The 11,930-nt window shown below is 45.8% G+C and overlaps 1 protein-coding gene across 2 annotated transcripts in view; it reads left to right on the plus strand.

The window, feature by feature from the left end:
- Positions 1 to 10,144, plus strand: part of T3dh (Type III alcohol dehydrogenase) — an 84,981-nt gene extending 74,837 nt beyond the window's left edge. For both annotated transcript variants that reach the window (XM_037422036.2, XM_075886681.1), the window contains exons 11-12: positions 8,008 to 8,165; positions 9,468 to 10,144. In XM_037422036.2, coding sequence (XP_037277933.2) covers positions 8,008 to 8,165; positions 9,468 to 9,551 — 242 coding nt within the window. In that variant the 3' untranslated portion in view covers positions 9,552 to 10,144. The remainder of the gene's footprint in view (positions 1 to 8,007; positions 8,166 to 9,467) is intronic.
- The last annotated feature ends 1,786 nt before the right edge of the window (positions 10,145 to 11,930 follow it).

Below are 11,930 nucleotides of genomic sequence, written 5' to 3' on the forward strand. Positions count from 1 at the left end.
TAGTTCATTTACCATGCTTATACATGAGGCAACCTTCTCATCAAGAGCTGCTACTTCTTCCAGTTTAGATTCGATGGCAGTAAGCCGGTCATTCTTGATTTCCTTGACATCATCAGCAATTTGTTGAATGTGTTTAAAGAGAAGGGTTAGTTCAGTTCCAGGCCCTGGGTTCGTTTCAATGTCCCCGGAAAATAACAATAATTTCTCAACACAAAATAGCATTTCAGACACCAACAGGCAGAGCAGCCCTGGGCACAGCATTACCACTAAGCAAAGGTTATTTGAGCGAAAGCATTTGCCGTAGCGTTTGCTCACCTGTGTAACAAAAACAAACGGATTAGACGTCATTCCAGTGATGCCACCGTGCCCTATGGCGTCTGGATAGCCGCGACCCCACTTTATACTCCAGCGAGATGCGTGCAGCGCCGCCAATGCTTCGTTGAGACCCACCAAAGCACCAGCCGCCATCGATGAAGGGGGCATATACCAAATATTGTTGAGGTGCGCATGTGCTCTTGACGAGTTAACAGGCAGCATGGTGGTCGGTTGTAAGGCGTTGGTCGCAGCTTGCCAGCCCGGTGCATCACCCTCAGCCAGCATCAGCAGAAAGGTGGTGACAAGCTTTGTAATGAAAACAAACGGATTAGACGTCATTCCAGTGATGCCGCCGTGCCCTATCATACACTACTCGGTCGCAGCCTGGAGTGGATTTATTATAGCAGTTTAGCGATGCCTGTCACTCAGCTAAGACGAAAGGTTCATTGTATGGTTCGTGTTTTGTAGGTTTGTGTTCTAGTTTCTGTTTTTCGATTATTGTTTTGTATCTCTGGAACGATGTGGTATAGTGCGACGAGGTGGAGACCTGTTCAAAGTGCGCCGCAAGAGAGTTCGCCGAGTCCTCCAAGCTGTGGCCTTGTGTGTTCACAAGAAGGAGCGAATGAGATTGCTGTCCTACTACCTTATCTACCATGTTCCAGACTCTCGCCTCCTGTGTATATGAAGTGATTCCGGATAAAAACTTATGCCAGCTTTCTTTTCTCGCCTGACTGCGTGTTCTTCTGCCTTGGGGTTTTATCTTCTTAAAATTGTAAAGGTTCTTGGCTGTCGGCGAATCCCTGAGCAACTTCCATGCCTTATTTTATCTATAAAGTAACCTTCCACTTATAATCATTTCTCATTCAACATCTTGCTCTAACATCTTGCATATACATTTGCATTACTGCCTTTATCTTAAACCACTGTGTAACTGCGTTGTAAATGAAGAGTAAAAAGCGGAGTACTTTCACATATATGAATAAATTCCCCTTTCATATTGCTAAGAATGTAATTATTGCTAGGAGAAGTTTATTTATGAATGAGAAAAGACATTAAACAAAGACTAGATGGCAACGCTGTTACATTTATTACATGAACTTGACATTAGGCCATAAATTTGGATGCATTTGCTAAGGCCTGCACTAATCGTTATTCATAAAATTTGTTACATAGTATTGTAAGACAGCTACAAATGTAATGCAGAAGTTTCAATAAATTTTGTGGAGCCATTATTGCTAAAATATGACTACATACTTTGGAAATCTGCGACATCATAATGACATTAGGGTGGTGGTATTTAATCATGAATTTCTCTTGTAAAACTTTGACCTACCTTCATTATTGTTTTAATATTGAGTTTATAATTGCTAAGTTATCAACAAGTTTATCAAAGAAGACTTTATTAGTCCAAAGTGATTTAGTGTTATTCATTCGTGTTCCTCTGTCACGGGTCCCGTTAATTAGGGAGGCGATCGCCGGATAAATCCAAGGGCCGAGGTATCGGCCCCCCGAACCGCACCACGAAAGCGTGGACAATTTAGAAGTGGTCCTTTTTGGCGCGCCAGTGGATGCCGGCTGTGGCCCAAAGAACAAGTCAGAGCCGAGAGTTGATAAACAAACGAAATTATATTCTCAATAATGGCAGATCAAAAACAACACACAAGTATGCACACTCCACAATAGTTGAGTACAATACGTCACCAAACAAACAACGTACTACACAGTACAATCAGCCACACTCGAAACAACGGACACAGACACAATACGCACTACAATGCAGTCGCATGCATTGAACAACCAAGACACTTAAAGACTAAAGAGATAGAAAACCTATTCAGTCCAAAGTTCTTGGAACAAAAGTCTGGATGATACTCTTCCGAGAATCACTCACTCAAAGTCCAGCGTTGTTGTCGTTCCGCTGCCCCCGAAGTTTCTCTTCCAGGAAACCTCGCCGAAGTTTCTCTTCCAGGAAACCTCGCGTCTTCAATTGGCCACTCTCCAAGCTTCAAACTTCTTCGCCGGAAACACGTCGGCTTCACAAACGCAGCGGTTGCCACGCGTCTTCGCTCGATAGCGGTAAACACACACTCTTGCCTGTAGCTCGAGTCGTCACCCCTCAGGTGGAAATCATCTTCTTCTCCTGCTTTGTCTCCACGGACAAAACCTTCGCCGACTACACGGCGGAATCCCTACGCGCTCTTGCGCTAACTTCCGTCTTTTCCTGATCTTTCGTCTCGGCTGCTCGATTAAATACTTTCCGCGCGAGATTCCAGAAAGTTCTCATCATTTCGTCGGCGCGATACGCAGCGAAGGCTGGGGAGAGAACGAGACGGCTCGAAGGCCGTCCGCGATGGATGACTCAACCCGGCACCACCACGCCTCTTTCCTTCTAGCAATTTCGAGTGCTTGCTCGGCCGCCGATGTGGGGTGAGGAGGTTCGTCGGCGAAGCCACGCTTCCGAGGAGAAGAGTCGCACGCCCGGGGAGCCTTTAGATGTTTGTTTTCTTTCCCTTTTTTTTTATCGTTGACTTTGCGGCGTCACTCCGGCGTTTCCTCGCGAGAAGTTGGCGGTGGGCCCTTTTTGAGCGCTCGTTCTGTGACACTGCCCCCCACTTTAAGAATATTATCTCATAATATTCAAAACCACACAAACGAGCGCGAACAGTCACCACACACTCTCACAGACTGTAACACAATCCGTCGCTCATGACACGTCACATTCACAATAGAGCACTCAATACAATGGTACATTACAATTCAATCTCACCACACAGGAAATAAAACCACAGGTACATGAATGCAACACTCCATCACATATTCCAAACAAGGCAAAGTACAAAGTTCTCTCATTACAATAATTATACAATACTATACATCACATCACCGTAACAAACATTTTGACTCGCTCGACATACAGTTGTGACACAGGACAACAAGAACATTAACACACATATGGCACTCAGCCCTGCCAAACGCATTCCGATTTGACCTCAGCACCTATCCTGTGCATTTCGAGCGGCGCTTGCGCCCTTTCTTGCGGTGCTCTCTCGATCTCTTCTTATTGTTTTTGCTCGTTTTGTTCCGGCGAGCCCCTTCCAACGACGGTATCTGAGGCGGCGTCTCAGCCATCGTTGTCACTTCCGACACTGCTAACGGGTCATGACGCTCAACCGATCCTGCCCGGTTATTCACCCGCTTGTTCACGTCCCGACATTTTGCCTGGCTGGCCGACTTCGTCACCTTTACACTGTCGCTCGGTTGAGGTTGTGCCGACGTAAGTCCAGCTGCCCGGCCCGTGAACTCATTCAACACGATCATCTTCTTATTCACTGTCTCTTGCACCGCGGCTTCACCTTGGGCTCTAGTGAGATCCGTCACGGGCTGCTCCTCCACTGTATCTCGCAGTCGCTGGGTTGGCGAGGGCTCTATCTTAGGGTCTTCTCCCAAACATTCCGGATCATTCGGTTCTCGCACCCCGTCGATGTTTCCGATGACAAGGTCGTACAGGGGGGTCGTCATGCATAAAGCTGTAACCTTCCCGCTGAAGTACGGGATTCAACCTCAATTTCTGCTTCGGGAAGCATCCGAACCGTACGGCCAATTAGGCAAACCGGTTTCGTTTTGCCTGTTAACTCACTTTCCCGTACCAAATTTCTCCGCACGATAACAGTGGAACTGCCGGTATCTCTTAACACCGTAACCTTTTTGCCCGCAACTTTTCCAGTCAGCGTTGGCATTCCCTTCGTAACACCGGTTGGCTGTTTTGTCATTACAGCACCCACAATAGGAATTTTCTCCCCATTTTTCAACTCTACAAATCCGTCGGTGACAGCATTATCATCGGATTTCGGTGCTGCTAGCACACAGGACACCTGGTGAGTTTGACTCGCTCCGTTTCGACATGCGTCTACTTTGTGCCCAGTCTGACCACACTTGAAACATTTTACAACCGGGGGGCTCGTGAAGTTAGTTCGGCAGTTTTTAGCACGGTGACCCACTCGGTTACACAGAAAACATCGGGGAATGCTCTCCGGTGCACGCTTCTTTTCTTCGGGAGCCGATTTCTTCGAATCTTCAGGACACTCTTTCTTGACCCTGGCCAAATTAGTTCCACCTTGTGCTTCCAAGAATTGATCAGCCAATTCGAGCATTCCTTCAAGTGACTCAGCCTTCCTCTCTTTCAAGTACAGCGACAGGCTTGGGTGGCAACTATTAAGAAATTGTTCCCTAATTAGGAGCTCCCTAAGCTCATCGTACTCCTGCGCTGTCCCTGAAAGTTCAATCCATCTGTCGAAAAAATGGCAAAGTCGGGCGGCAAACTGCGTAGCCGTCTCACCATCAGCTGGCTTTGCTGTCCGAAATCTGTTCCGGAATCTTTCCACAGTAAATCTAAATCGCTTCAGCAAAGCAGTTTTCACCTTTGCATAGTTGGCTGCATCGGTCGGCGTCAGCCTACCGTACACACTGAGTGCTTCACCACTCAAGCAAGTACTCAAAGCAGTTGCCCATTGATGTTCCGGTCAATTCTGGCTCCTTGCAATTGTCTCAAATCTGTGAAGGTACGCGTCAAGGTCGTCCTTCCTTTCATCAAACGCTACGAGCAGCTTGCTTGGGTTCAAGCGGAAGCCATGATCTTCTCGTTCGCTGCTTTCAACTCTAGCTTGGACGGGAGTTTCACTTCGCTGTTGCAAACGGAGCCGCTCGAGTTCCATCTCCTGCTGCCACTGCCGTTCCCTTTTCTCTCTTTCTTCTTTCAGCTGTCGCTCCTTTGCCTCTCTTTCTTCTCTTGCCCTCTCAGCGGCCAGCTTTCCTCTCTCCAGCTCCACCTTCAACTGCTGCTCTCTTTCTTCTTTCAGCTGTCGCTCCTTTGCCTCTCTTTCTTCTTTCAGCTGTCGCTCCTTTGCCTCTCTTTCTTCTCTCGCCCTTTCGGCTGCCAACTTCTCTCTCTCCAACTCCAACTTCAATTTTTGCTCTCTTTCTTCCTTCGCCCTTTCAGCGGCCAGCCTTTCTCTTTCCAACTCAGCTGCTTTTTCTTCCTTGGCCCTCTCAGCTGCCAACCTCTCTCTCCACCGCCTCTTTCTCCTTCTGGCTTACCCATTTCCGTAGTTCGGCGCCAGAAAGACCCATCTTCTCACCAAGAGCAACTAACTTTTCGAGATCTATGGTGTCTCGCAAATAAAGTCTTGCTGCGTGTAAAAAGTATCTGCCTAAATCAGTCTATCGGAACACTCCCCTGCACTCGTTAGCGAGAACACTGAACAACACACAAAATTGTTCCGATAGCACTATACACAACTCGAGGCTCTTTCTCACTACTTTGGACACAATGTGCACCAAAAGGTCCTCGTCGCGGACGCCAGATTAATTGTCACGGGTCCCGTTAATTAGGAAGGCGATCGACGGGCTAAATCCAAGGGCCGAGGTATCGGTCCCCCGAACCGCACCACGAAAGCGTGGACAATTTAGAAGTGGTCCTATTTGGCGCGCCAGCGGACGCCCGCTGTGGCCCAAAGAACAAGTCAGAGCCGAGAGTTGATAAACAAACAAAATTATATTCTCAATAATGGCAGATCAAAACAACACACAAGTATGCACACTCCACAATAGTTGAGTACAATATGTCACCAAACAAACAACGTACTACACAGTACAATCAGCCACGCTTGAAACAACGGACACAGACACAATACGCACTACAATGCAGTCGCATGCATTGAACAACCAAGACACTTAAAGACTAAAGAGATAGAAAACCTATTCAGTCCAAAGTTCTTGGAACAAAAGTCTGGATGATACTCTTCCGAGAATCACTCACTCAAAGTCCAGCGTTGTTGTCGTTCCGCTGCCCCCGAAGTTTCTCTTCCAGGAAACCTCGCCGAAGTTTCTCTTCCAGGAAACCTCGCGTCTTCAATTGGCCACTCTCCAAGCTTCAAACTTTTTCGCCGGAAACACGTCGGCTTCACACACGCAGCGGTTGCCACGCGTCTTCGCTTGATAGCGGTAAACACACACTCTTACCTGTAGCTCAAGTCGTCACCCCTCAGGTGGAAATCATCTTCTTCTCCTGCTTTGTCTCCACGGACAAAACCTTCGCCGACTACACGGCGGAATCCCTACGCGCTCTGGCGCTAACTTCCGTCTTCTCCTGATCTTTCGTCTCGGCTGCTCGATTAAATACCTTCCGTGCGAGATTCCAGAAAGTTCTCGTCATTTCGTCGGCGCGATACGCAGCGAAGGCTGGGGAGAGGACGAGACGGCTCGAAGGCCGTCCGCGATGGATGACTCAACCCGGCACCACCACGCCTCTTTCCTTCTAGCAATTTCGAGTGCTTGCTCGGCCGCTGATGTGGGGTGAGGAGGATCGTCGGCGAAGCCACGCTTCCGAGGGGAAGAGTCGCGCGCCCGGGGAGCCTTTAGATGTTTGTTTTCTTTCCCTTTTTTTTTATCGTTGACTTTGCGGCGTCACTCCGGCGTTTCCTCGCGAGAAGTTGGCGGCGGGCCCTTTCTGAGCGCTCGTTCTGTGACATCCTCAAAGAACATTGCAAGCACATGGGAAGACTACTTGCCGTTAGTTGTGGTTGGTTAGTACATCACAATAAAAATAGTGTGCAACATTCAGTAATAGGTGCATAATTATTATATAATTATTCTGCAATGGGTCAGCTTGACATCTTGCATCAAGAGAATCAAATATTAGGCTCAAAATATGTGCCTATATTGTTTTTTGGTTGTATTTGTTTCAAGCAAAGAAAAATGATGTTCTTGACATTGGTGCTGGAATGTGGCACATCGAATAATTGTTGAACATTGTGTTTTAAGCATGCAGCGCAATGAAGATGAATGACTGCTAGTTGTCCACTGAATGTATGGACTGTGGGGCTGCCACTCACGCCTGCTTGTGTACTGACTAGAGTTTCTTGGGCACCTACCTAATCCACTATATGGCTAAGCTGTTTTAGTGCTCGGCTGGGAAATTGAAAGACATTGTTTCAATCCTAGGGGCGGTGATTGCATTCTTATGGAGGCAAAATTCTAGAGGCATGTTTATTGTGATGTCAGTGAACATTACAGTGGTCAAAACTACCCACAGCCCTCTGCTAAAGTGCGTCTCATAGCCTGTCACTTTGGGACATTAAACCCCACAAGCCAACTAACAGACATGAGTTTCTTAGGTACTAAAAGACATGAGTTTCTTAGATACTATTTCTTGGCCATTCAATATAATGTGTCATGTAATTTCCCTGAACAGCTGTGTTCCACTGTAGGAGATAAGGTGCAGATGCCTCGAATATCCATAGACATCTCAGGCATCTGTACTTTTTCTTTTACACTGGAACCAGCTCATAGGCAGGAACCACGAAGCAAGCAGAATGTAATGGGCACCCTCACTCCCCTGGTTTCTTGACTGGTCTAGAAAGAAAAAAGTCGTTCCTGAACTGCCTACCTCAGGTAGCTGCAATTACGGCTGCAGGAATTTCTACACATGAAAGGCACCTATGTAGAAACCATGCTCAAGAATTCATGCATAAACAACCAAACAAATTCCACTTTATATATGATGCAGATTGGTCTATGCTACCGAATGTCCCCTCTGTAACAAATGTATGCCCAGAAGAACGTTGCTTATATATGCATAAGCAACTTAGAGAAATTTTCAGCAATTTCCTTACATTGACACTAATTACTCTGCAGGCGGTGATGTCACTAACCTCAAGGAAGAAGATGCTGGCCAGGCCTTGGCTGATGTGCTGCGCAAGTACATGCAGGACATGAAGGTGGACAATGGACTCTCTGCCCTGGGCTATGGCACTGAGGACATCCCTGCTCTAGTGAGGGGCACCCTGCCACAGGTCAGTGCGCACCCTCTCTTTCTTGGGGATTAGGGAGGCGCGATTACAGTATTGAAACAAACACGGACGTAAACAATGCTATGTCTATGTAACTGTAATAGTACGAATTGAGATGTTTCTATTGACTGAGAGTACACTCTCAGTCAACGGAAATATGTTACGTGGAACTGCTGCTTGAATCAAATAATTGTATCTAATATGATTGGTTTCGCACTTGTATTCTGCAGCCCTGTTCATCTCTCAGTAAATGGAATCCCTGTTGAATGGAACAAATTTTCCTGGTCCCTTAAGGTTCTGTTTAATGAGAGTGCACTGTATGATGTTAGCTAAATAACTTTTGAACTGCTCATGCAATGTACGCAGTAACATAGTTTCATATATTCGATTGGTTTTGGTTTATGAGAACTTTGTTCTGAAAGTCCGTAGGCATGTGCCCCAACACACGGCGAGCCGCTCATAGTAAGGCCGAGACCTACCGCCGCATCAGGGGCCCTCTGGACAATGTGCGGCTTAATTTTGTTAAACATATTTCGTAGGGCTGGCCAAAGGTGTTGCATTTTAACAGTAGCTTTGTTTGAAGAAAAATGTACAAATGTGCAGTGTCTGCAAACAAAACCAACCAAATTAGAGATGGTTCTGTCCAAATTACATTTACCAAGAGCCTGCAGTACATGGAATGAAACGTTTGGTTTAGACTATGAAAATTCAGAGTTGTGGTAGCATTTTAGCCAGGATACAGGAGAAGAGCTTGTTAGTCTTAGAGAAAATGATGGTATAAAGTTTGATTATCAAGAGACGTTAAGAGGCAGTTTCAAAATGATGTTATAGTAACAGTAGTTTTAATGTCTTTCTTTGAAATCGTTGCCATGGTTCACTTTTATTTTTACAAACATTCATCCCCAAGAAACACCACAATGTGTTTTATTACGCAAAACACTTGTTCAGCCATGTTTTTTTTTGTATCAAGCCCCTTAGCCAGGTAAGATACCCCTTGGCCCCCATACCCCCTGAAATTCAGATGGAAGCAGTGTTTTACTACGGACAAGTAATGAAAACAGGTGTTTTTCAAAGCCTTCAATAACTGCCCCCCCCCCCCCCCCTTCTATTCCTGGCTATGGGCATGCAAGGCACAGAGGACTTTGCTCAGACTGTTGTCATAATGTTATCTTGTAGAGTTTTTTTTCCGGAGTACTACTTTGTAGTTATTGCACAGGGCTAAATGCAATTAATGGTGAGATGTTTTTCACAAGCCCTGCGGTTCTTGTGTGTCCCGCTGAATGGATTCTTGTCACTATTGCGCAGGAACGTGTGACACGCCTGTCGCCACGCACTCACACCGAAGATGACCTGACCCAGCTCTTCGAAGATTCAATGACGGTGTACTGAGCTCAGATGCAGCTCATGGGGCAAGGATCGGCCTGGACGACCAAACGTGCTGCCACTCATGCAGCCACCTGTTTGTATGTGGCTCCTCTAAATTCGGGACCTAGCATGTGCCCAAGAGGGGACAGTGTTTAAGGTGTCACCACACCAGATGTGCTTTCTGATGCTTTTCAATGATTGCAAAATACTGTCTTTTTGCAACATTGCTAATGAGAAGAACATACCAGAAGCAGTGCTAATTTGCACCTCAAAAACTTTTCATGGAGAAAGCTGTAAATCAAACACTTGCTGTGCAAGACTACTGCATCAGGTCCAGTGAAATATCATGACGTTTTTGGTGTTTATGAAAGGTTTTCATCATATGATGAAACAACCAACTTTAAGACATTAGTAGGGGATACGCGACATTGGAGTGGAGCACAGAGCCACATTATAAGCAGGTGTGTAAGGTGGAAGCGATTATTCTTGAAATGATGAAGCAACAAGAAATGTTATCAAAAAGTGAAGTTATGTTGCAAGTGGTGAATGAAGCACTGGGAGGAAAACACAGACTCACTTCTGTAGTCTTGCAAAACGAATTGGGTTCATTAATGCAGCCCCCACCGCAGTGGTCTAGTGGCTATGGTACTTGGCTGCAGACCCACAGGTCGTGGAATGGAATCCCGGCTGCGGCGGCTGCATTTTCGATGGGGGCAGAAATGTTGTAGGCCCGTGTCCTTAGATTTGGGTGCACGTAAAAGAACCCCAGGTGGTCGAAATTTCCGGAGTGCTCTACTACGGCGTCTCTCATAATGATATTCTGGTTTTGGGACGCTAAACCCCACATATCAATCAATCAACTAATAATGCAGAGAGAACACATCAAGAGGGCATGCAATTATCCTTTGAAGTACTCATGCATGCCAAGACCTGCAATTAAAAATTTTTTAGCTGATTACCCTGCCCCATTCTCGATGCCTTTTGCGTTTTCATTGTGAACATTTTTGTGTTTCCAGTGCAAAACGAATAATTCTTGTACCTGGCCTAGGTGCGCAGATGTATATATGGGTCTGAAACTAGAACTGCCATAAGTTCGTATTTTGATGAAATAAAAATACTACGCTTCAAAGAACTCTTGTGATTTATTATAGGATTTTTGTGGCACAAGGGTGAGCTGTATCCTAAAAGCACATCATTAAGTTTTTATGTAATGTATGCAATGACCAATTAATATGACAACAATACGTACTATTATCGTAATAAAGAGGCCACAAGTCATGGCCTACATAGTAGCATAAAAGTGCATATTGTCACGTGGCCCTGACCTCGATGAAGGTACCAGTCAGCATGTCAAAGAAGGAACACTTTATTTAGCCGAACTTGTGGCTGGGTAAGTGAAGCTCAGACTACAGCAATACACACTGGTTCTCATAGCGGCAAACGGAGTGTCGGCCATCAATAATCTGACAGGTGGTATTGCGCGTCGGCATTTATGCATGTGCCGTCGTATGTTCCATCGTTATTGCGAGCAGCCATGCAAGTTCTAAAAGGATCTGTTATGTTCGCTTTGTGCATCGAAATGTTCTAAATTATGTCGATGGTTCTTATTTTAACAAACAGAGTTTAACTTGCGACTTAAGTAACCAATCCGCACTTATCGCATTTCACAAACCAATCTTGTACCTTAGGTAAGCTTTAATCAGCACTTGAGTACTGGAAAATAAAGTACAGCTACTGGCTACCTTTATGCTACTTTCACTGTTTATTGTGAAACAATATGGCCAACCACTACGGCAGTATTGTTGACTTCACTAATTTTGCCAGCCACGTTTAAGAATTATTACACAAGATGAAGCATATCGTTACAGGCCACTGTTACGCCCATGCGTAATGATGGCATGAACGCGGTGACGAACGTCGTCATCGTCTTTTGCCACATGATGTGATGACTTGTTTTATTAAACGGTTTCGGTAAGGCGTCCACAGCACCTTGGAATATCCAGGCTTTCATTTGAATGGCTGGCAGCGTGCGTTTGTAGACCTCATGGAGGCTGCAAGCGCTCAATCACTTCTATTGCCAGCTTGCGTCTGCTGAACAGATGTGGATGTCCGAATAAACTGTGTAATGGGAGTAGGTGAATGATGCTCACCTATTCTTATTTAAATCATTGGTTCCTTTCGGGAGCTCTGAAAATAAAGAAGTCAGACAAAACACCCAACATTGAGAAGGAGAAAAAAAATCCAAGGACCGAAATGCATGTATAACCACGAAGGAACCACGCGTGTGTCATGCGATATCTCCAGATATCTCACGGCAGTAACAAGCACTTGTAGGCCAAATAACCACAAGTTATGACAACCACACTATATCGACGCCTGCAGAGCGGTAGCTGCTTGTACTGG

This window comes from Rhipicephalus microplus, chromosome 2 (assembly GCF_043290135.1).
Source record: "Rhipicephalus microplus isolate Deutch F79 chromosome 2, USDA_Rmic, whole genome shotgun sequence".
Lineage (NCBI taxonomy): Eukaryota > Metazoa > Arthropoda > Arachnida > Ixodida > Ixodidae > Rhipicephalus > Rhipicephalus microplus.